Here is a 25,691-nt window from a genome sequence, read left to right on the forward strand (position 1 = left end):
AAATGCAATACTAGTCTATTGATAGGGACTAATTCTTGCTAGAGTATTGACTTCGCTACGCCAACAAGATGCTTGTAATGAGTATCGAACTCCTACTACAAGTAATGTTCATCCACTTCAAATTATGGGTCACTTAAGGCCAATCATATTGTGATCATGATTTGCTAATTAAGAATATAAAATGATCAAATGAAGATTAGCAGGAAAAAATATTAACGTTTATACCGTATGAAATATTAGGTAGCACTGCCTCAGTATCTTACTAGTAATTGATAATTTATTATTTTTACGTAATATTAGTTTTATATCATTAGCTTCACTTATACTCTCTATTGGTTATGCAAACTACTATGATAAACCAAAAATATTATTAAAATTTTTTCGATTAGTAGCACCGCAAGAGTGTTGCACCCTAGTTAATATACAATATATAATAGTTAAAAAGCGAAATGTGAGAGCTCAATTTGATAACCATCAACTCCTGGTAAGATGTCCTCAGTTGCTCAAGAGATTGTTATTTTAATACCCTCAACTCGTGTTCTGTCGTCTTTTACATTGCTTAGAAAATTTATTTTCAAATGGCGAGATTCGTGTGCTTGCCTTTTCAAATTCTGGTTAAATGAATTTTCTATTTTTTATTTGATATATCATATTCAATAAATTTTGGATATATAACATATTATTTGTATAAATTTATATATAATTATGAGTCTTTTTGAAAAACTAGTAGGCAGGCACATGCGTTGCAATCGTAGTATGATATATTACATAATAAAAATCAAATTTTATTTTATTGTTATGTATGATTGTAATTAATAAAATATATAAATTTATAAGTAAATATTTGACCTCGGACTAGTGGCTAGTCTAGTCTCTTCTTCATCATGGATTTCCTCTAGTTTTTTTTATATAGATATTCCGTTGGATATCCCACTTCTTTTCTCTTAAAAATCTTTATGATAATTTTTTTTTTCAAACTTAAAATTTTCATCAAAATTTCGTAAAAGAAAAAAAAAGAATTTCTACTTTTTTGTAGCGAAATATTTGGTTTTTCTTAATTTGAATATTTTGTGAGGTCAAATAAAATTTGAATTTTCTTGGAAGTTATATTTTAAAAAATCAAAATGAAATGAATCAGACTAGACAGAAGTCTTATATCAAATAACCTGATGACAAGCTGCCTTTTTCCAAGAAATTAATTTTCTATAAGAAAAATACGAATCCATGAGCTCTATTTTTTTTTAATGTTTCTGATGAAAATTACATCAACAAATATTTTCATTTTTTAAAATGTTTTTAGCAAGAATTTTCCAACCTATTTCCGAAAAAAAAATTAATTGGTAAGTTGTTTGAGCAATATCTTATTTATAAAATATTTTGACATATTATCAGATGAAATTATGGTGAATATTTCTTTGAAAACTCTTGAACTCATTTTAGATAAAATTTATATGGATAATAATTCATCAGAAATGTTGAAAGTTTCTTTACAATGATTCCTCATTTATATCACCCCATCATAATCATTTTGGGATATAGCTTACTTATACTTGTCCATTTATTTAGACCATAGCAAAATATAAATTTTGAAATCATTCTTCTTGCAACGAAACGTCCATTGGTTACCCAAAACAAGTTTTATTAATAAAAGCATATGCATCTACGAAACTAATGTATTTGAAGATCACCTAGGCTCGAACTAGGATATGTCAGATCCCATTAAGCTTTTGAATATCAAAGATATAAATTGAAATATCAAAATAAAATAGAAAAATTTTCTCTAACGAAACATATTATTTCGCCATTCTATCAGCACAATGAACTATTTGGAAATGAAAATATGTGGTCGACTAATTATTACCGATTGAATCTACGAAAAATGCAATAGTTTGTCCTTTGGCGATAGATAAGCACCCGTTGAATTTTAAAGTTTAATTTTACAATTGATAAAAGGGTGTCCAACTAACAAATAAGAATAAGATATAACGGATTGTTTCTAAGTAATGAATAAACAAAGAAAATTTGAGTTAAAAAAGTTATAAGATGAAAAAGTTCCAAAAAGATGGAAACAAAAACTCCTCGAATTTTTCCCCATAAAACTCTTTGAATTTGATTAAAAAAAAGTAAATCTCCTCACTAAAGATATTGGAAAAGTATTTCATAAAAAAACTTAAAGTACATCAAGCTATTTAACTGTTGATTTCAAAAGGCATACATAGATATAATTGCATGTGTACATTCACCTTTTATCACGTCCCTTGCCAATGATCGTCACGATAATGGGGGACAAGGCTTCTTCTGCTCCCATGCTATTAAATGTCAATTCTCGCTCCCTAAAAAGGGCCTTTCGCAAGCACTAATCAAATGCAGCCATGTCAACATCTATTGGAGAGAAATTGTGCTACAAAATATAAAATCATTCTCTCTCTTCTCCCCCTTCTCAACTCTCTTCTCTATGACACTCCCCCTTCCAGAATCGAAGTTGTTACGCCGATCACCCTTGCCCTACTCAGTCTCTTGCTAAGCCATCTACACATCACATCAGCGATTAGCCCCAGATCACAGCGACAAGACCCTCGGCGATGAGATATCAGATCGCCTCAATGAGACGACGAGATAGTGATCTTGACAATGCTGAGGTGGTAGTGCGTGGTGTGCGATAAGCATCATGTTTGCAATGGTAGCTCGGCCAAAAGAAAGAGAAAGAGATGAGACAAAGAAGGATGTGGAAAGATGAATAACAGAGAGAGGAATGGAAAAGTGGATGATTTTTTGTTTTGACTTGAACCCAATAAGTTTTCAATGTACTATATCACACCATTATTTCTCTCCGTAAATATTTTAGATGAAAAACAAAAAACTTTTGACAAATAGAAGCAAGATAGGACACATACTTTTGGAAAATTAATCTTCAATTGTTGTTGCACGTCCTCATCGAATTTTGATCTTCTCTCTCGAATTATCTCTCCTTTGGGAAAATGCTTCTCTCTCGGATAAAGAGTTTCTCAAATCCGTGAAACATTGGAAAAAAAAGTTGCTTAAATTACTCGCCATACGATTGTCTCTATTTGAAAGAAAGATACTTTTCATGTAAATGGAAAATGGAGACGTAACAAAATTTCTCATTGTATCTTTCAGGAAAATGGAGAGCAATTCGATTGTTATTTTAAATGAAATGGTATTGTGCGCACCCGAATTTCGTCTCGTCAAGGTACGCATACGCGCGCCTAAATGCAACACGGCTTGGGAGTGTCCACCTTCCTGGGGACGCACGACGGATGCACGTGAGAAGGAGTCGTCACTACCTGTTTACGACCCAAAGGTCGAGGGCCGTGAGTTGCCCGGGTCTAGGGGTATGGGATACATCTAGTATGCTAAGGCAATGGTTTGTACGGAACCGGAAATTCCGAATTCGGGGGTTCTATTACGTATGGGCCTATATCCCATACGCTCTTTCGGTACTCTAGCTTACTAGGCTTGCCATTTCATTTATTTACCGCATGATTTAGGGTTGCACTCTACTCGCCTGTTTTGACACCGTAAATTCGAAGAAACACTCAGACCATCCACTCTCCGACCATGATTCTTACATAAATAAATGTACAGCATAAACCCTTACATTGTTCTCTCAAATAAATAAAAATAAAAATTACAATGATTGAATCCCGATTGGTTTGCGTTCGGTCATTATTCCACTCGTGCTCACCGTATGATTTGGATAAGACTGAAAATTAAATTAAGATACGCACTCGGTGTATGGGGGCATTGGACCCCGTGATCGACGGTTAAGGGGCATTGGACCCGTGTAAATCGTATCATAAGGGTTCGGACCCGAACCGCAACAAATCAACAAATAAAAGTGAAAAATATAAGAAAATTAAATATAACTTATATAAACAGATAAAAACAGACAAATAACGAATAAATAGACAAGTGCAGACAAGTTGTGTATTAGACCGAATTTACGTGATTTAGTCAATTATTAACCGGGGTTACTTGGCAAACAATTTCCCTACCCTAGGCAAGCAGATGAATATGCTAAAATGCAATTCTTAAGTCAACTATGTGTGTTAGTTTGTTTTAAGACTTTACTCTGCAAATGACACTGAGATTTCACTGAATACGCGAAACTCGTGTTTTGACTCTAGATTTGGAAACTAGAGTTTCGCCTAGCCATTATCTAATGTTTATATAAGCCGAGTGAATGATTAGTTCGGTTTTACACGTTTTGTGACAAAAATAACAACGCTAACTACCGAATCTACGGTAAGATGACAGAAACACCGAAAGCGGATGAAACGGGCCATGCGAATAAGACTCGCACCCGAACGGGCTGCCCCTTCCTACCCATAGATCAAGGTGTTTCGACCTCCTTAATGCCTAGAATGTCGGTGAATCACGAAACAACAGTTATACCCTTTGGTTTGCGAAATGTGTAAGAGTTAATGAAAAGTTGAGATCGCGTTACACGAAGGGGTCTAAAGGAGATTTGTGTGTTTCGACTTGAACCGCCTCAAATCGGGCCCGGACTCGAGTCAAAGTGCACAAATCCACCCTAGACATCGACTCTATTCGTGTTACGCGTCTTGGCGTTTTGAAATTGTGAATGTAAAAAGGGCATTTCCGTTGGTTCATGATTCGTCGACGCGTTTATAAATTGATAGCCGGTTCATACAATTTTATTTAAGCCGAATGATTTAATTAACCAAATGATACATCCCATTTCCCATTTTTGGAGTGGTTTAGTGATTGAGATCTTGAACCTCAATTGTTATGGATTAATGAGATGGTTGTTCGAAACTACGCGCCTAACATACAAACTAACACGAAACTAATGATTAAACGAAAAATGTAATTGCAATCAATTCCTATAATCAGTTTTAACCGGTTCTTGCATGCATAAGATATCAAACACGATAATAACGCACGTTTTACAAAGCCGATGCTGCCATGTTCTTGGAGACGCACACAAACACACAATACAAACGCAAACACGATATTTAAAGAAATTGATAAAACGGCAATGGCACGGAAAATGAGGTAAATCGTAAACGCAATAAACATGAAAACAGAGTTGAATCGGGGTTAAGGGGTCTGTTTTGGATCTAGATTTAGTCTGCAGAGGGCTGCATTGGACCCAAAAATCAATGTGATCTGATCTATCGAATAGATAAAATGTTCGGTAAATAATTTTTATTCGGAGTTGCAAGGCCTATAAAAATATGAAATTTTGTGTAGGACCTTAAAATAACATCAAGAACCTGTGGTAAAAATTTCAGCTCATTTTGAAGTCGGATGGCTCACGAGACCTATCAAAATCAGACCAAAAACACCGAAATGATGGGTAAACATTTTTTATCTGGAGATCCAGTACCCACAAAAATCTGAAATGTTTTTTGGGGACTTAAAATAACATCAAGAACCTGTGGTAAAAATTTCAGCTCATTTTGAAGTCGGATGGTTCACGAGACCTATCAAAATCGGACCAAAAACATCGAAATGACGGGTAAACATTTTTTATCTGGAGATCCATTACCCAGAAAAATCTGAAATTTTGTGTGGGACTTAAAATAATATCAAGAATTTGTGGTAAAAATTTCAGCTCATTTTGAAGTCGGATGGTTCACGAAATTGCTCAAGGGCCAAACTCGGGATCTAAGGAAAAGTATGTGAAATGAGTCATTGACACCCGTCCAACACTCCAGCAGTAAACACACATACAATAAGTCGATATTTACATTCAAAAAAATAATTAAATAAATAAACTTAGAACATGGAAGTTAAGTAGAATTGGGTCCGCCTTATCACCCCACAAGCCTAGATAACTAAGAGACCTACTTCTCTAAGTTGTAGAGAAGTTATACCTAGCCTCGGAATGCGAGAAAAGAGTCGGAGAAGTGGCAAGAGAGTCGGAAGACTCGGTTGCACAGAAGCTGTCCAGAAAAACAGCAATGGCTCCCGGGTCGAAAGGTGATGGCTCGGATGGTTCGATGTGGTTGCACGGTGTAGGCACGGGCCCTCTCGACTCTCAAGGGACTGCTTAAGGTGGTCGTGACAAGCTTTGGGCGTGTAAGGGCTTGAACAAACCCAAAAATGACAAAAGAAAACCGGTAAAAACTGTGATAACCCGGGGAGAAGGAAAGAGGGAAATGAAGGTTGTGCGCGGTTGATCAGCTCTCGGCACGTGACCACCTTGTCAAGAGGGAGAGTGAGGGTCATGAGGAACCCTTAGGAGGTGTAGGCACAACTCGCCATGATTGTGAGAGGAAATGGCATGCCTAGGACCCGGGAAGGGCTATGGAAACCCGATTCTGTGCTGTTTCTGTTATCTGCTGAAACGCGGGGTTGGAGGCCTTGAATGCTAAAACTAAGCTCGGAAATGGATTTTGGAGGTCGAAAATAGGTGGGGTATGTATTTTTTTTGGGATTTGGGTGAAGGTGGATGGGTGGTTGTCGGAAAACGACGTTTTTCCGACAATAACGGTTTTTTCTTTGCTCTCTTTTGTATAGCTCTAATCTGGACGAATTCTCTCTGTCCTCTGCTCACTCTCCCTTCCCAAAATTCTGAATGAAATCCCCATCAATGAGGGTCATGGTTGAGAGAGGAAGGAAGAGTTTTGATTGGAAAGTTGTGCAAGACGGGAAAGCGGTTTAATGACTTTTTTTCTTTCTTTCTTCTGCTCTCCTTGAACCTGGACAAAATTATTCTCCTATTCCGTCTGTTTCTCTGCTGAATCAATGTGCGAAGGTGAGGTAGAGTGGCAAGGTAGGAAGGTGGTCCAAAACTGGAAAATTGTGCGACGGGAAAGCGATTAATCGGATTTTTCTTGCTCTATTCTACCCCGATTGTTCTTGGACGAATTTTTCTCTTTTCTTTTCAGCTAAACTTGGCTCCTATTATGCTCACCATGCTGACCGAATTCTTTCCTATCTTTAGTTCCATGAACTTGGCCGATATTTCCCCCAAAATGATGACTGAATTTCTTTAGCTTCTTGCTAAAAATGAATGAGATCTGGTTGGCCCTGTCGATCTTGCCATGAATACTAAACTGATTTTGTTTGATTATCTTCGGTTGAAGCTCATATTATGACCCGGTTGGTTCAAGACTTTGTTATAGCCGATGGACCAAAATGGGGTGCTGACAGGTATTGTACTTTTACTTCAAGAATTGATGACATATAAGTGGCTTTCTATGAGGGGCACCATTACCTTTTGTTAGGAAGTGGAAGGGTATGATGAGATTTATTTTGCGCAAGAGGCAACTTTTCATGAAAAGACAAACACTAATTTGATATAAGGGTCTAATTAGTAATTATGAAACTAGGAACTTACAAATAAAATGGGTAAAATGAATAATAAGAAAAAGGAACTTTATAGTTTTATAATTAGTATGTATATGTATACGTACATTATAATACTAATGAAAAATGCATCTAAAAACCGTCGATTGGTGCGTAGGATATAATTTACATGAAAATATACGTGCGATTATATGTTGGAAAATTATAATTGATTATAAATATAGAGTGATATAGATGCGTACTTTTCAAAGTTGAAATGGTATTTGTAGAAAGTAAAAATCGAGAAATAATTTAAAAGATTTACACTTTTATAAATGTTATAAATATAGATTATTACAGTTTTACTTTATTATTATGCATGAATAGAGGATTTATTTATGAAAATATGTATTTGGAATGTGCCATTGGTGTAAATGACATAATATAAACATAAAAGTACACGCAGTTATATTTTGGAGGAATATAATAGAGACATAGAAGGAGGGATATAGATGCATGCTTTTAAAAGTTTTAAGAGTAATTTTGAAAAAAAAAATTTGGAGGAAGAGCAAGTAAACAGATGGCTAAAAGAACTGTCATGGTAAAATAAGTAGAAATAGAAATATGAATATATCAGATTCTCCAACACCTTTTTTATAATGTGATGTTATTTATTTTATATTAGATATAATTAAGTAATTTTTATTATTAAGAAGTAGTGATAGATATATATATATATATATATATATATGCAGTGTGTCTTTCTGGATTAGGGAGACACCATGATTTAATTGTGACTTATGAGACACAATTGGTAGTTGTAAGTTCGAAAATACTTTAATGAATTAGATATATATTGTTGAATTTCTATAAGGCGCTATTTTTCTTTCAATGGACACTAACATGAAGGGACACGTTCTATTAAAATAAAATAAAAAATGTATTCATACATTGAATGATTGAATGGAGTCTAGAAAGATGTCCACATACATTGAATCGACAAAATAGGAATTAAGAAAAGTGTCTACATATATGGAAGGGTAAAATATGAATTTTGAAATGTGGAGAAACACAATAATGAGCTCCAGATATTTATATATGTAATAGATTAAAAGCCTTTTTTGAATTTATCGAGGTATGATATACTTTTTTAAACTCAATGCAATTCTATACCTTTTCGATTACAAGGGAGGTACATGGTCTACTATAATGAAATAGAAACCCTACACCTAATAAAAGAACACGGATAATCCCACCGTGAGTATTGAACCCGAAAACTCTTGATTACTAGGCAATATATGCGCCGCTGCTCTGCACATTCTAAGGAAGGTTTACATTTATATATATTGTTCTATTTTTATGTTTTATTTGGGAATGCAGTGGCAGTTGTATAAGTGATTTTTTTTACTGGTTTTAAGCAGCAATACTATTTAATGAGTTTAAAACCATGATTTGGTTTATTTTAGCAAGTGATAACATAATTTCCACGGAAAATTGGTAAGTGTTTATAAAAAGGATAAATTGCACTGGTGGTCCAAAATGTTTTACAAATGTTTCATTATAGTCCAAAAAGTTTTTTCGCCATATGATGGTACAAAATGTTTCAAAGTTGTTTCATGATGATACAAACCGTCAACTCGAGCTTGACGCCGTCAAGCCGACGCTGACGTGACTACTACGTGTCACCTCTTTGCTAACGTGGTCGAAAAATTTAAAATAATTCTAAAAAATTTAAAATTTCAAAACTTTTAAAAATAATTTTAAACTTTTAATTTAAAATTTTAAATAATTTTTATTATTTTAAATTAAAAAAATTTTAATATTAAATTTTAAATAATTTTAATATTAAATTTTAAATTTTTTATAAAATTATTTTTAAAAATAAAAAAAATTATTTAAAAAAATCTAAAATATTTTAAATTTTTTAAAAATAATTTTAAATTTTTAAATTTTTTAAAAATAATTTTAAAATTTTCAAAATTTTAAAATTTTTTTCTTATTTTTTTTCAAAATTTTTACTCTTTTTTTTTTATTTTTTAAATTTTATTTTGTATTTTTTTGGACTTTTTAAAATTTTATTTTCTCTTAAATGACATGGCGCACTATGATTGGTTCCACGTAACAAAAGTCACACATAGGACTCGTGACAGCAAAATGTTAACGGCGTTAGGGTCAATTGACGGTTTGTACCATCATGAAATAACTTTGAAACATTTTGTATCATCATATAGCGAAAAAAACTTTTTGGATCATAATGAAACATTTGTAAAACATTTTGGACCACCAGTGCAATTTACCCTTATAAAAATGCTTTTGCACTTATTCTCTACAGTAGGTATTAAGTATTTCAATAATTTTTAAATTATTATCTCTCAAACACTTTTACTTATTCTGAGATCAACACTTTTATTTCCACAATTTTATTTCAACACTTTTATATCAATAACACTCCCCAATACCAAGCCTTATTAGATTAATGGAAGTATTATTTTTTTATTCATATTTATCGGTCTCATACATATTGATTATTTGCATTTTGTTATAAGAGAATTAATAAAATATTACCGAGTAAACTGTAAAGCATGGGTATCACTGGGTTTGATTAACAACTAATCCCCGATAAGAGAGATCGGTACACTTCTTCTGTCGTAAAAATTGATTACTAACAACTCCCACCCGTGTAGCATTTGAAATAAAAAGTAAATGGCTGTGCAATTTCAACATGATGGTTGATTGATTTAGGGTTTCTTCGATCGCATGATATTTGATATTTAAAACATGGGAGATTTTGGCATCCTATTGGCGGTATGGTACTGCCTACTTTATAACCATTGGAATGCATGTTTTAATAGGAGTTTTTGGCATCCTGCTAGTGGTATGGTACCGCCTGCTTTATAGCCATTGGATTCAATGACTATAAAGCAGCGGTACCATACCACTAGCAGGATGCCAAAAGCTCCTTTTAAAACATGCGTTCTTGCGTCCCAACAAGAAGTCCACTTGAGTGGGGGCGCTCCTATTACTGAGCGTCAATCATGTCTGATGAAAATTATTTCTCATGAACCTAATCTTAGCCTTAACTGACACCTACGTACATCTATCGGACCTTACCTAACAATCTAAAGATGGGTAGCTCGTATGTGTATATCATGTGATTTGATTAGTTGTCTTAATGCATCGAACTGACATGTTACTCGAAAATCGATGTACATGATTATTGAAGTAGCTAGCTGAATTATTGTGCATCCAAACAAACAAACATTCAAGATCACCAATCGGTCACATCTTAAATCCACATGGTCAAGGTTGTTTGTGCCTACAGCAAACTTGAAATCCACACGCACAGCACACTCCTTGAGTCTTACTCAAGGTGTGAAATAGCCAGCAGAAATGAAAATCGATTGCTCGATATTGACTGATTCATTAATTAAAGCCCAGCAAGATTTCAGCGGATCTGGACGGAATCAAATTAATGAGGTCTGCATCAACCTCTCTTGCCATGCGCGACCAGGAACTCGACCTCAGCAGTGGGATCGGGTACTTGGTCGTCCATCTTCTCGTGCTCGATGCTCCACTTCGTCATGTTCTTCTTCAACAGTTGGATTGTAGCCTTGTAGCTCTTGCAGGAGTTGGTGAACTCTCCTCCTCAGATGTCCATTGTGGACCGGCTTGTTGTTCTCGTCTATATCAACTAAGAGAGTGATATTTTATGAAACCGGTCAATATTTTTACGGGATTGATCATGCCAAGTGACCTGATGCCAACCCATAGTTGCACATATAGTGGACATCAGCTTGGTTTCTTGAGGGAGTACATATCAAGCAGCATGTTTGAAAGGAAAAAGTACAAAAACCCCCTTATGGTTTGAGATTGGGATAAATTGGACCCTGTAATTTTTCGATGGACAATAACATCTTGTGGTTCCTTCGTGAGACATAATAGACCTCACTATTAATTTTGCATCACTTTGGTCCTCAAACTTTTCTTTTTGTCATTATTACCCTCAAACATTTTATATTTTTTTAATATGGTCCAAAAATTAGAAAAGAAATAAAAGGGGAAGGGGTCGCGGCTGTCGGTCTGCAACCCCGACCCCACCACCTAGGTCGCATGCACCCACAGAGGATGCTGGCGACCATGGAGGAAGGGTCAGGGCCGTAGATTGGCAGCCCCCGCCCTCAAATCGACTAGGATCTCGAGTTTGAGATCCCGATCGATTCGGGGGCTGGAGCCACCAATTGGCGACCCAACCCCACCCTTGAGGTTTCTGGCATCCTCTGTGGGCGTCGGCAACCTCGGTGGTGGGGTCGGGGTCACTGACCGGTGGCCTAAGCCCCTTCATTTTCCGAATTTTAGGATCAAATTGCAAAAAAATTGAAAGTTTGAGAGTAATAACGACAAAATGAAAAGTTTGAGAGCAAAAGTGACAAAAAATTAACGATGAGGTCCATTATGTCTCACAAAGTAAACCACAAGGTGTTATTTGTTCCTCGAAAAACTAGAGGATCCAATTTGTCTCAACCTCAAACCACATTTTGGATTTTTGTGCTTTTCCCTATTTGAAATGATACAATGAGAAGTTAACCCCATATATGTAGTAAACACGAGAAAAAGTCATTATACCAACTAATGCAAATGTTGGATATGTTAATCATATGATTTGGTTAATCGACCTGATGAAACTTAATTTTATGATTTGGTTTTATTTTTAACTATATGATTTGGATGTGGATATGATTTTAAATTTTAAAAACCGAATTTATAATTTGACTACGGTTTGAGACAAAGACCGTATACAACCTAAAACAAGCACCCTTAAATTGAATGTTATCATTTTGATTTAATATCATTTCTTTTTTTGGATGACAAAATACATATGTAATGATCTAATCTTGGATGAAGTTGTGAAAGGAACTAATCGTCAATCAATCGAAATAGGAGACAGCTAATTAAAAATATCTACCAATCAATTGAAAACGGCTGAGTACACCTCCATTTATAATCAACAACGTCCTCGGTGGCAGCCTGTCCAAAGAAAATATACACTTGGTCGTAGTATTTTGATGGCTAAAATGAATAGCTAGTGATAGTAGTTACATCATATAATTTTCCCTAAAACAGAGATAATAGGCAACAGCATAAAGTCAGGTGAAAAATCATAAAAATTCTTTAGTGACCTTACAACATCACGTGGCATGAGGAATTGTTAACTTTTTCCGATGAGAAATGGAAGTACTCAGTAGGTTATAATAAATTAATGTGGACTAATCACGTGAATAATTATCATGATTATTACTAATGCTAGAATAATCATTAATTAAATTTTCCTGAATTGATTATATGAGATATTGTTACGTCAAATTTTCTCAGAAGAATGGATGGGGCATAAAGCATGTACAACACCGTGAGTAGGACAATTGAGAACATATTTTAGTAGACATAATAATTCATTTTTAAGATGACAAGGTGATTTCACTTTATCAGATGGGACTAAATTTAGCCTAATGATGAGATCATGATGTAGTTTTCGAAATTGGATACTGATATTAAACAACTAAACCTTGAAAAAAAAAAAGATAAGCTCAAGGAAAAATTATACTGTGCGGTACGGTATTTCGAAAATTTCCATCAAATAACACATATCGTGGAATTTTACCCAGCACAACATTAATTTTCCATCAGATGCTTAACGTGGCTGACGAGGGGGACATTTTGTGAGGTCCATTCCAACAGTTAGACATTTTTGTAATATTTTCACTGGGCCTATAACATGGGCGCACTTTTAGCTACCCTCACGTAGACTTTTAGACTTGGCATGGTGTAAGCCTATTCATGCTCGGGGAAACATAACTCACTCTGATACCATGTAAAATTTTCACTTAGCCTATAAAGGCTATTGGACCCATCTACAATCCAAAAATTCAAACTGATAGGTTTTGGTACCAAATCTCTTATATACTCACTGAATTCTTCTTAACTTTTCTATTTGGGATCTAAACACACTCAACAATTTTATGTGTCGCATTCCCTTCTCCCCTATCTGATATTAGGTAAATTATAGTGTACAACACACGATGTGTTTGAAAATTTTCACCAAGTAAAATATATCGTGATAGTTTATATTGTGCGGTTTGGTAAAAAAATTATCACAATGTGTAATTTGGTCAAAAAATTTCCAAACATCATGTATTTGATAAAAAAAAATCACGATATGTGCTACATATGGTAAAAAATTTCAAAATATCATCTTGTATACTCTAAGTTCATAAGCTTCTTGAATATATTCATTTCTTAGGAAAAAAATTGATTAGCAACAACTCCCAACCTTCGGGCATTAATTTAAATGAATCTTCTGGGCAACAAAATAAATGGCTGGGCCCTTTCCACACGATATATATTGTTTAAAGAGAACAAATTTCTTCCACATTTCATGCATGTGATATCCGTGTCGAAATATGATTATGAAAACCGGTGCCTGTCAATGACTTGGTCCCCATATTTGGGTCCTTGAAAATTAATTCTCCTGAGCCTCATCTTAGCTTTAAATGACTTATCTAGTATCCACGTTGATCAGATCTCATCTTAGTTCTATCATGATCGGGCCTTCAATCTAACGTGGTAGTTGTTTGCTCCATATTCTGGAAGATGTGATGCTGTTTTTTATTTCGTTCAGAGAAATTGATTAGTTGAAGTGGCCAAAGACAGTCTGGGCAAAATCTAATCGTTGTACCAAAAGGAAAAAAATAAATAAATGAATAAATAAAAACATAGGTAGGATGCTTCAATATACATATACAGCGAGGATTCTATATGAAAAACATATATGGAGTCCTATATCCAGGCAATCTTCATCCTCACGATGTATTAGTAAAGTATGGAATATTAAATATTGTTTGGTTTATTTGGGAGCTAGAATATAAATTAATTAATTAGATTATATCATTGAGATTTTTTGAACTCGATTTAGTTATAAGTATTTGGTATCTTCCAATGTTTGTTTTCAAATATTCTAACTTATACAAGAACTTTCGTGGTTTACGCTTATCTCTGCGACATTTTGATGTCTTTATTCTCTCTTTCATATATGTATGTGTATATATATATATATATAGTTCTAACTTAATTTAAGTTAAACTTAACTTAACTTTTCCCTCAATTTAAAAACATAATCATTACTCTTTTATCTTTTTCTCCAAATTCTTTCACGTACTTTTTCCAACTATTTTTTATCTTTATCTCTTTAAATCAAACTAAATCAATTTAAATCAAACTTAACTTAGTTACCAAACGCAATGATAAATATTCGGAGTAATAGAGTAGGACAATCTGATCTATTAATGATGCAATGACGAAGACAACAACAGAAGACCTCTGCAGCCATAAAGGCTCAAGTCCATTTCTCTAACAGCTTCTGAAACCAAAATGCTTAAGCCATTTCATTCGACTTCTGAGAGCAAGACGCCTTAAGTCACAATATCTCGATGACTGTTGAGCAAAGTACTCAAGTCGTCCATAGTCGTTATCCATACATGCAAGACGAGTATTTCTTCACTATCTTACATTTTTATCTTGAGTGGGAGGGTTAGAGATATTGTGTGATATATTGAGGGAGTAGATTATTTCAGTGGAGATTTTACAACGGTTCACTGACAAAACAACCGCCATGGTTCTTTTTTTCCTTTGCCATAGATCTCAGTATATAAGATCTAGACCATAATGTGTCTAAGATCTTTTTACTAGAAGATTCACCTCTCATAATTTGACTTTTCAGGTTTTCGACTATGTATCTTCTTGATGATACTCGTTGCGTTCAGGAATGAGTCGAATCCAGTTCAACATTAAACTGAACCAAATCGGCCAGTTCAATAATTAAATAATAATTACCCAAGAAAAAATTTGAAGCCCTTAATACACACTTCCTTCTATACAAACGAAAAATAAGTGATGAATTTATTTTGCACGTGTTCTGAGTTCTTGGGTTAGGATTTAGATTACAATTGTAATTTTATAGGGAGAACTCCCGAGCTATGTATTCGGATGATAGAGTCGACCAAAGGCTGGTGGATTTTTTTATTTGTTTTTCTTTTATTTTTTCCTGTTAATTTCAAAATTATTATTTAACTAGTTGAAGACCTACGTTGCGCGGACGATTACTAAGGAACTTGTAGATAAAAATATTGAAATATATAATTTTTTTATTAAATATTGTAAGATTTGACCTTTTATGAATATATATATATATATATAAATTATATATGATTTTTATGTAAAATTAGGAATTGAGAAAAAAAAAAGAATATCAAATTATAGAAATTAATTTGTTTTTTTTATTATGATATGTAAAATGAGCATGAAAAACAATTTATGATCAAAAAATTAAAAAAATTAAGTTTTAATCCACATTAAGTAAGAATGCATGTATAAAATATGAGATACTAAGTATACTATTTTATTGCTTTTACTAATATACATATACAAAAATATATAAAGTAAAAATTGTCAGCACCCCATTTTAGTTCACCGGCTCCAGAGGGGCAAAATCGTCATTTTGTAACCATTATGAGGGAAGTATTTCCGGTCAATTGCTCGCGCATTCACGGCCTCTAAAAAAAATGGGAGATTTTATTAATTTAACACCAATTTTATAATTTTTCGAAAAAAAATACTCTACGGTTAGTCTTTGAATTTCACGTGCGTCAATGTCAATTTTCAAAATTCAAGGCGAAAACTCGAGGCCGAAAAATATCTTATCACACAATATTGATCAACGAATTTTTCCGAGTACGATGGCGGTCTCGAATTACTTTTCCGACGTCCGATAAAAAAAACGGCAATTTTTAATTTTTACGCACGTCAATTTTAAATCTTAAAAAAAAAAATTCAAACCGGTCAGAGCCTGTCAGAAGTCCGGCTCGCATGGAAACTACCAAACCGGCTTCCTCTCCTTGCCCGGCCCGGGATCCCGCAGCTCAGTCTCTCCTCAGCTGACTTCCTCGAAAACCCGCAGCTTGTCTCTTGGCTCTCGGCTCTCGTTTTTGAAGAAAAACTGCAGCTCAGTCTCACTCCCAGGGGATCTCTCGGTTTTCAAAAAAAAGAAAAAAATCGCAGCTCGATCGCGAGCTCTCAACTCGATCTCTCTCTCAGCTCGATATCTCTCTCGGAACTCACGCTCTCTCTCTGGAACGTTACCACCCACAGCTAGCAGAGGCTCTGGGGTAAGGAACTCGCCCTCAGCACACACTAAACTCTCTCTCTCGATTTTCGAAAAAAACCTGCAGCTCAAGCTTTGGCCCTCAGTTCGTTGACACACTCTCAGCTCGTCCCTCACCTCGCAGCTCACGCTCTCTCTCTCCGCTCCATCCCGTTCTTGAACCTCCTAGCTCCCTCCTCAAGCCCGCGGCTCTTCAGGACCCCCCCAGCTCGAACTTCTTCTCTTTTTTTCTCCCGGCTCGACCCCCTCTCGGCACCCCGGTCGACTCACTAACCACCTCGAGCAGCTTTCCGGGAGTCTCCAGGAGCGGGGAGTCACCGTGCACAGCCACTGGAGTCGACCGGATCACATCACCCTCTTTCTTTCACGGTTTCCTTTATTCACTAACCGGGTCTCTCACGTTATCTCGGGTCGATATAGGTCCTTGTCGTTTGTAACCCCGGCCGCAACGTCCAAGAGTCACTCGTGAACGGCCAGGACCGTTCGCACCGTGCCTAGCAGCTCAGCCCAATAGTGTCCAGCAGAGGCCCAATCCGACCCAGCGGCCCAATTCGGCCTAGCGGCCCACTTGGCCCAGTCCAAATCCCAGCGGCTCAGTCCGGCCCAGTCCAACTCGTCTAGCATCTCCTTTATTTACAGAACTGCCATCAATCTTCCCAAACTAGGTAAATCCCTACCTTAGTGGCATGTTTAGGGCTCCATTTTTGAATATTATGTTTGCTTTGATGGATATGAAGTGAAATGAGCGTTCGTGGGTCGTGTGGATGACCGGATTTGTCCCGAACTCGATTTTATGAACTTTCCATTTTGTCTCATTTCAGTCCTGATAATGCCTTTTCGTTTTATTTCAAATCAGCCCTGAACTTTCCGATGAGTTTCAATCAAGTCCCGGCCATTTTAGCATTTTCCGATCAGTCCTAGGATTTATCAGAATTTTTCAGCCATCCCAAGGAACTTTTCAATTTGTCTCAGTTTAGTCCTTGGGCTATTTTCCACCCTCTTCAGATCTGCCCCAAAATTCAAAATTCGTTTCAAACAGGTCCTGAGCCATCTTTAACATTTCCAATCAGTCCCTGAATTTTCCAGAATTTTTAAGCCAGTTCCGGGAACGTTTTACGTTGTTTCAGTCCAGTCCTTGGGGCATTTTTTACTTTTGAGATCAGCCCCGAACTTTCAAATTTGTTTCAAACAAGTCCTGAGTCATTTTCAGTAATTTTCACGCGGCTCTGAATTTTCCCAGAATCTTTAACCAGTCCCGGGAACGTTTAATGTTGTTTCAGTTTGGTCCCTGTGGCATTTTTTATTTTCCAGATCAGCCCCTGAACTTTCAAATCCGTTTCAAACAAGTCCTGGATCATTTTCAGTAATTTTTACAGTCCTGAATTTTTCCATAATTTTCAAATCAGTCTCCTGAAACTTTATCTGAATTTTTAAATCAGTCCCTGTTCTTTTAAAATTGTTCAAATCAACCCTTGGATGCTTTTTAAAGGATACCCAATCCTTTCTACTTGGATTCCCAACCGACAACATGTGTGTTCCCGTTTAATATTTTGTCATATCGTTCGTTATGCGTATATAACATGATAATACGTGCTCATTTTTTTATGTTTTCCCGCTTCCATGAGTCCGTGCCGTTTTATTGATTCCGTTAATATTATGTTTGTGTATGTTTGTATGCGTTTATCGTGATCATAGCGGCACCGATTGTGTAAAAATATGTATGTTTATCGTGCTTAACGTGATAATGTGCTCTTGATCCGTGTTTAAACGCTTTATTTTTTTGTTTTAATCAAAACTTCACACGAATCAGTTTAATCATGCAAACTCGGCCTAAAATCAAAATTTTTAATTTCAAGACGGTCGGGAATTAGGGCTCACATCGGACGGTCCACCAATGGTCGGCTCGGTGGCCCAAAACCCGTAGATTTAAAGCATTTGACAAATTTTAATTAATGTAATCAATAATTTCACTTACGGGGAAATTGGGACGTTCATGCGATTAATTAATTCACTTGACCCTAATAATTTTGCACAAATTGGTAATTAATCGGTAACACGCGTCGATAGGTTGCAAACATGCGTTGATGCCCTTCTCAAAACTTGCAAATTTTACAAAACTTGGGACACGTGACTAGATGTAACATGGACATCTAGGAAGGACTTACGCGTCTTGACTCAATGCCTCACCTGATTTAAGGAAATTCAGGTCGAGGCGTGGAAGTTCTTTCTAGATCACTTCCGGATAGACTGACCGGTCCTTTGGCTTTTTTAGGGTTCTTGCACAACCCTGAAAAGTCCAAGGGATCGATCGGCGCCGGTCACAGGCCGAGGTGGCCCTCATCGCGTAGTCTTTCTTTCCTGAAAACAATTTTCGCCTCAAGGGAAAAATCATCTATTTACAACTTAGCGACACCCCTAGGATTAGAATAAGAGTAACACTACGGTATCAGGGTAGGGATCGGCTACCTGTCTAGGCGCAGGTTCATCTGCATAGCCCGTTCTATCCGACCAATGAGTTTTTGTTATTCTAGCACAGTCTCGGGTAGTTAGTTTGGATAGCTTGGCTCAAAATACAAATATGGATTAATTGTGCACTTGATTTAAGACAAAAATGGGCAATAGTGGGTTAGGCACGAGGTTCCACGGTTTACGGGCGGAATTCATGCTCTATAATAACCTGTAACCGTCATAGTGTCACGATACAAAACAATCCTAAAAGCAACCCACAAACACAAGACTTGATTACGAACATAATGTCTGTTAGGTCCTCGAAAGTAATGCCAAATGCGAAATACCCTCCTAGGGCAGTCCACGACTGATTCATACCATCTCCCATTTGTTTGTTTAGGGTAATATTTGCATGCCAAGATACCTCGATTAATAATCGGTTAATTTACGTAAATTCGGCAATAATAAAATCTCATTGTTTTGTTTATTTGTGCTTGTTACATTTTGCACTTATTTGTTATGCAGGTCGAGTCCGATTATTTAGGGTACGATTCATACGGGGTCCAATGCCCCCCTAAACCGTCGATCACGGGATCTAATCCCCCAATCACTAAGCACGCATATTAATTTCAATTTCAGTCTTTTCAAATCATACGGTAAGCACGAGTGAAATAATGACCGAACGCGAACCGATCGAGATTCAGTTGTTGTAATTTGTATTTTATTTATTTGAGAGAACAATGTAAGGGTTTATGTTGTACATTTATTCATATAGGAATCCCGATCGGAGCGTGGGCGGTCGGAGTGTTTCTTCGAATTTACAGTGTCAAAACGGGCAAGTCGAGTGTAACCCTAAATCATGCGGTAAATAAATAAAAATGGCAAGCCTAGCAAGTTAGAGTACCGATAGGGCGTATGAGATATAGGCCCATACGTAATAGAATCCCCGAACTCGGAATTTTCGGTTCCGTACAGATCATTGCCTTAGCATACTAGGTGTATCATATACCCCTTAGACCAGGGCAACTCACCGGCCCTCGACCTTCGGGTCGTAAACAGGTAGTGGCGACTCCTTCTCACGTGCGTCTGTCACGCGTCCCTAGGAAGGTGAACACTCCCAAGCCGCGTTGCATTAGGCGCGCGCATGCGTGCCCCAACGAGATGAAATTCGGGTGCGCACATAAATATATGAAATATCTTCTCTCAATATTATACAATCTAAGATAATAATTGGATCATGCATCAAATAAAGAGTGGTGAAACTCAAAATATATACTTACAAATGAAGTTTTTTATTTATATTAAAATTCAATATTAACGTTATCATTGTCATGACTACTCAAATCAAACTTATAAAAATAAATAAATAAATAAAAATATCGAACTTAAATTTGATGAAAGAAAGATCACAAATGAATTATTATATAAAATAAAAAAAGATATTGAAGGATCTTCAATTACTAAAGCAACACCACAATAAAACTGGAATTATGGTTTCATTAATTCAAAAAGTCAATATCGAAACAAATAATTTGAAATTTTCATTAAAATGTTTATCCTACAAATCAAAATTTAATTAAAGAATTAGAATAAATAAATAATGTTACTGAGTTTGAAGTTCACGGAGAAAATATTTTTATCAAATTATAAAATAAAATGAAATATTCAAGGTATATAAATCATAAAAGTCATGCGGTTACTAAAACGACTCACATAATGGAAGTGGATTAGAGAATCTATCAAAGCAATCAATGTCAAACAATCAATTTCGAATTTGCATTAAAAAATTCATTCAACAAATCAAAATTCAACTAAGAAAAAAGAAAAACTTGGAGAAGAAGGGGGAAAAAAGAAACATTCAAAGTATATAAATCAGAAACATCTTTCAGAGCGACGTCCATAGTGGACTAGAATAGAGATCATATCAAAATAATCAATATTAAAACAATCAACTTCGAATTTGCATTAAAAAGTTTATTCAACAAATCAACATTCAACCAACAAAAATAAAAACTTGGAGAAGAAGGGGAAGGAGGTTTAGAATTATATATATACATATGTTCTCAGTTCTGCAATCCCTTTTTCTTCCCCTATATATACATATATATTCATAAAAGTAATATTATCTTATGGTGATATATATCAAGATTTCGTGGAATTCGGAAATTACTGTTGATATAGTATATGGTAGATTACCTGAAAATTACAATGCCCTTATTAGGCTATATTCATTTATGTATAATCTATATATTCAGCTATATTCTTCTAATATGCCCCTTTGAAATTATATTCGTATATTTCACTTTCCTAAATCCTAATATATATATATATATATTCTACTGCTTAATCAATGATAAAAATTTACTTAATACATAAGTGATGACTTCACAAAACGAGAGAGTTTTGTTTTTTATTTTTGATAATGTGGCGGCTTGAGAATCGAGCTCGGGCTTTATTTTCATATATGTATATGTGGATGATTGAACCAATTGATTTAGTTTGGTTTTATATCGAACTGGATGACACTCGTTCCTAGGCATAACCGAGCATTTGCGAGAAGATGCAAGACCAAAAATATCGATAGTCAAACTATGTGGAGTGAATCTTAAGGCATAAAACATCTAGGATACATGTACGGCGAGGATCTTAAATAAGGGATTTGACGACAAAAAAAAAAAAACAATCGTAGTGGTTGATTTTGCCACCAACCCCAGTAACAATATATTTTTTTATATATTGTGAACCCAAATTAGTTTTTCTTTTCGATAGGCCAAATTACTTTTTATATGGTATCTTCCAATATTTGTTTCAAAATTTTCTATAAATTATTAAATAGATTAATTCTCTTTGTTATTCAATGATTCAGTCAGAATGAGAACTGTATGATTGTTTAGGCCGATGGTCACCGTGTTTCAATATTATGTAAAGTAAGGGGCCTGACATGGAATGGTACCAAAACAAAGGTAAAGCGCGGAGCGCATATATCATTCAGTTTTTATTCATGCGACAGAGTAGAAAGCTGCTATAGAGAGCTTTCAGTTATTTCATACACAGTACCACCAAAGTACTTAGGGAAACGTCGTAAAACACAATACATTGATAGTACAACGTCCTATCATTTCGATGCAGTACTGAGATGGGCATCGATATCCTCAGTCATGCTAACCAGGAAGTCCATGTACTTGTTCGGAATCGGCGCATCCTCGTTCACTCTTTCATACTCTAATGATATCTTCGCCACAGAGCCCTTGTTCTTAGGGACAATTTTCAATGCAGCCCAGTAGACCTTGTAATGTTTGAATAGATCTCCCTCGAGGCCGTGGACCGTAATAGTCATGTTGGCATCATCAAACCCCACCTTCTCCTTGAACACCTCTGGTTTTCCATCTGCGCGCACCCCATAAAAATAAAATTTGTTGCCGAAAGTATGAGGTTATCTATCATCTCAGTATTGAAATCCTCGTGTAGATTGAAAAGGCAGCTAATAAAATAGACTTTGATGTGGTATATTATTAAGAAACATCTTCTTACAGCCGAAAGGGAGGCAAACTGCACCTGGAGGCTGGACTAAATAATTTTATGAGTGTAATCCTCTCAGATGTATCGGTGTCGGGCCAGAGATACTCCATATCTTTTTGCCTTTTTTTTTTTTGGATAAGCAGAGAGACTCGATATCATAATGAGATGCAGCTCTATAGGTCGATCGAGATGCAAATATATGTATGGCTACTTACCCATGGTGTAGTTCCAGATCTTGATTGCTCCATGGGTGTGCCAGTCACCTTCATGAAGTGCGACTGTCTGAATGTTTTGAGGCGTAGCTGTGGGAACCTTGTGCGACTCCTTCCTCCACAAATTATAGAACTCGGTGGCACTCGATTTCAGGTCGATATCCATCTGCAATCTCCCACGAAGTGCCTCCAGTGACGCCATTTATTTTTTGTTTGCTGAACTGGTCTATATATGATTTTATATAGTTGTATACTACAACACTGGTCACCGTAGCTCAATTGACACATATCAACTACAAGATCCCCTTATATATATCTCACCATGTAAGGGTCGTTTTGCAAATATTTATTTGTGTAACGAAAATGGGCCCCAAAAGTTTTTATTCACGTGATTTTCCATATATGCAAATAATTCAGTAAAAACAAGGGAGAATAGCACCATATATTCTCGTGATAACCAAGAGTTGTTTCCAGGTTGAATTCTCATAAACCTTCTTGTAACCAAATAAAATAAAATAATTCTAGTAATTGAGTAAGGGGGTCAGTGCGATGACTCTCGCCCTCCTATTGGAAGCAAGAGGCTCTTGTGTTGATTTTGATGAGGAATCTCATCAGTGAGATTTTTCATACAGCAGTATATTCCACTATCCCTTCTACTAGATCCAGCCTCTTTTGTATAGAAAATGTTGGGAGCCTAATGTGGCATAATATAGATTTATGAATACTGCAATTACAGGTATGCGATATTACACTTAATGTTCTAGTAATCTATTTCACTTTTGGAATTTACTGTGTGCAAAAGTGGAATAACTTAATGTTAAGGAATAGTGCAATTGGGAGCATAATGTATGTGATGTATTGCACTAGACTCGATATAGCATTTGTTGTTTGTAAATTATCAAGGTTTACAAGTAAACCTAGTATCGAACATTGGAAAGATATCAGTCAAGTTTTCGGTTATCTAAAGAAAACCGTAAATTTGGGATTATTCTATGGTGATTGTTCAGATGCAAGTTAACGAGTCTAAGTGGTAATAAGTCGACCTAGGGATAGGTCTTTACAATTCAAGGCGGAGCCATCAGTTGGGCTTCCAAGAAACAAACTTACATCTCACACTCTATGTTGGGAGATAAATTTATAGCTTTTGTGGCTGCTGGCAAAGAAGCGGAATGGCTAAAAGATCTCTTGTTAGATATAAAGTTGCGGCCACAACCAATGGTTGTCATTTCTATTTATTGCGATAGTGAGTTTACCATGTCTCGTGCGTACAATAAGGTGTACAACAGAAAGTGTAGACATATAAGTTTGAGACATGAGTATATTAGGCAATTGATTAGGGGTGGAGTGATGACCGTTACCTATGTGAAATCGAGTTACCATCTAGTGGATCCTTTAACAAAAGGATTGTCTAAAGACACAATTAATAGAACTGCTAAGATGGGTCTTAAACCTATTCACCAATCAAGTCATTGATAATTGTAACCCTACCCCGGCCTAATCAAAAGTTAGTCTCGAGATTTAAAGGATAATAAGAAATTATTGAATGACAAGTGCACTAGGATGTAGGATTTAATGCTTATGTTTAAGGAGGATGAGTTGATCGCTCTTAATGGATGGACACTGGTTGTCGAGAAATCCACCTATACAGACATGAAGTGGCGCCACTTGGAACGAGAGTTTCTTAAGGTTTTCCCTTGTACATGTTCGCGAAAAGGGATGAGCATATGGCCATAACAGTGCTAATGAAAGAATGCTCTTACTCGTATAGTAAACTATATTGTGTGTGATTTCTTCGATTTCGACTTTAAGGGTGATAGTTTAAGCCTCTAGCCACCAATCACCTTATTGAGGTTTTGAGAGATTAGCACTAAGGGAGAGTTTAAATTTAATGATACTACTCCTATATGCATATTTGTAAATGAGTTACAAATTTCTGGAATTGACAATCTAGTGGGGGATCATTGAGAAATAGATTGCAAATTCAATGGGTATGTATTTTTCGAAAATTTACTTAGTGTAATTTTCGTATTGAGTGAACGGAAATAAGATTTCAGTTTATAAAATTCTTTTTTTAAAAATCCGTATGGTCAACATGCGTTGGACCCTCTGTACGGTCAACGCTGGTTTGACCGTTTGTACGAGCAGTTATTTTGACCGAAAAGTACAAGTTTCCTCCGGGGGGCACATCTCAAATGAGAAGACATGTCTTTTCTCTATATATGTGCCCATTGTGGTATCTTCTCCAACACGTATGCGATCAAGCTTCACAAAGTCTTGATTGATGATTTTGTATGCGGATGTCACCTCTGAAACCCTCTCGATAGAAAATCTACTCTTTATATGTCGTTCTTATACCTGAGGCAGATGGTTCGGAGACAAAGACGGAACCGAATTCAGATTCAGAGAAGACGAATTTCGGAGACGGTCGAAGAAGAAGATGTCGATATCGAACTCGAAGTCGAAAATATGACAAACATGATCTTCGATGTTGAATAATTACTTTGAGACACAGGTTAACGCTTTCCAAAAAAAATTATTCGCCCCCACACGAGTTGCTATTGGGTTTCTGGCGAGTCTCTTCGATGATACAATGAAGCATTTGTGCGTTCTAGGACTAGCAAACTCGTAGAACACCATAACTCTCTCACTCAATATTCTAGAAGTGTTTCGATTGATCTTGATTCTGACTATTGAGCACCAGAGCCTTTATTTATTTATTTTCAATGGGCACCATTAGAGATAAAAGATGTGTCTTTTATTTGGGACTTATCTCATAAAGAAACTTTTTAATTAATTAATTAATTATTTATTTATTTTAATTTTCAGGCAAATGACGATTCGTCCCAAAATTACAACCGCTTGTGTCTCTTACAATTGTTGGTACTGTTTTGCATAAGGTAAATGCACAAAGGACTTGACCATTATATATACATATACATATATATATACACATATATACATATATATTAAATTCAAATTGAGATTTCATTCTCTAAGTATATAATTACACGAATAATTAA

General features: G+C 35.7%; 1 protein-coding gene across 1 annotated transcript; it reads right to left on the reverse strand.

Annotated features, from left to right (window-relative positions):
- Window positions 1–21,890: 21,890 nt before the first annotated feature.
- Window positions 21,891–22,980, reverse strand: LOC116210010 (MLP-like protein 328). Its single transcript, XM_031543795.1, has 2 exons — window positions 22,675–22,980; window positions 21,891–22,327 (listed from the first exon to the last, which is right to left on the reverse strand). The coding sequence occupies exons 1-2, from the start codon at window positions 22,871–22,873 to the stop codon at window positions 22,056–22,058; spliced, it is 471 nt and encodes a 156-aa protein (XP_031399655.1). The 5' UTR covers window positions 22,874–22,980; the 3' UTR covers window positions 21,891–22,055.
- Between the last annotated feature and the right edge of the window lie 2,711 nt (window positions 22,981–25,691).

The sequence above is a fragment of the Punica granatum genome, chromosome 6, assembly GCF_007655135.1.
Source record: "Punica granatum isolate Tunisia-2019 chromosome 6, ASM765513v2, whole genome shotgun sequence".
Classification (NCBI taxonomy): domain Eukaryota; kingdom Viridiplantae; phylum Streptophyta; class Magnoliopsida; order Myrtales; family Lythraceae; genus Punica; species Punica granatum.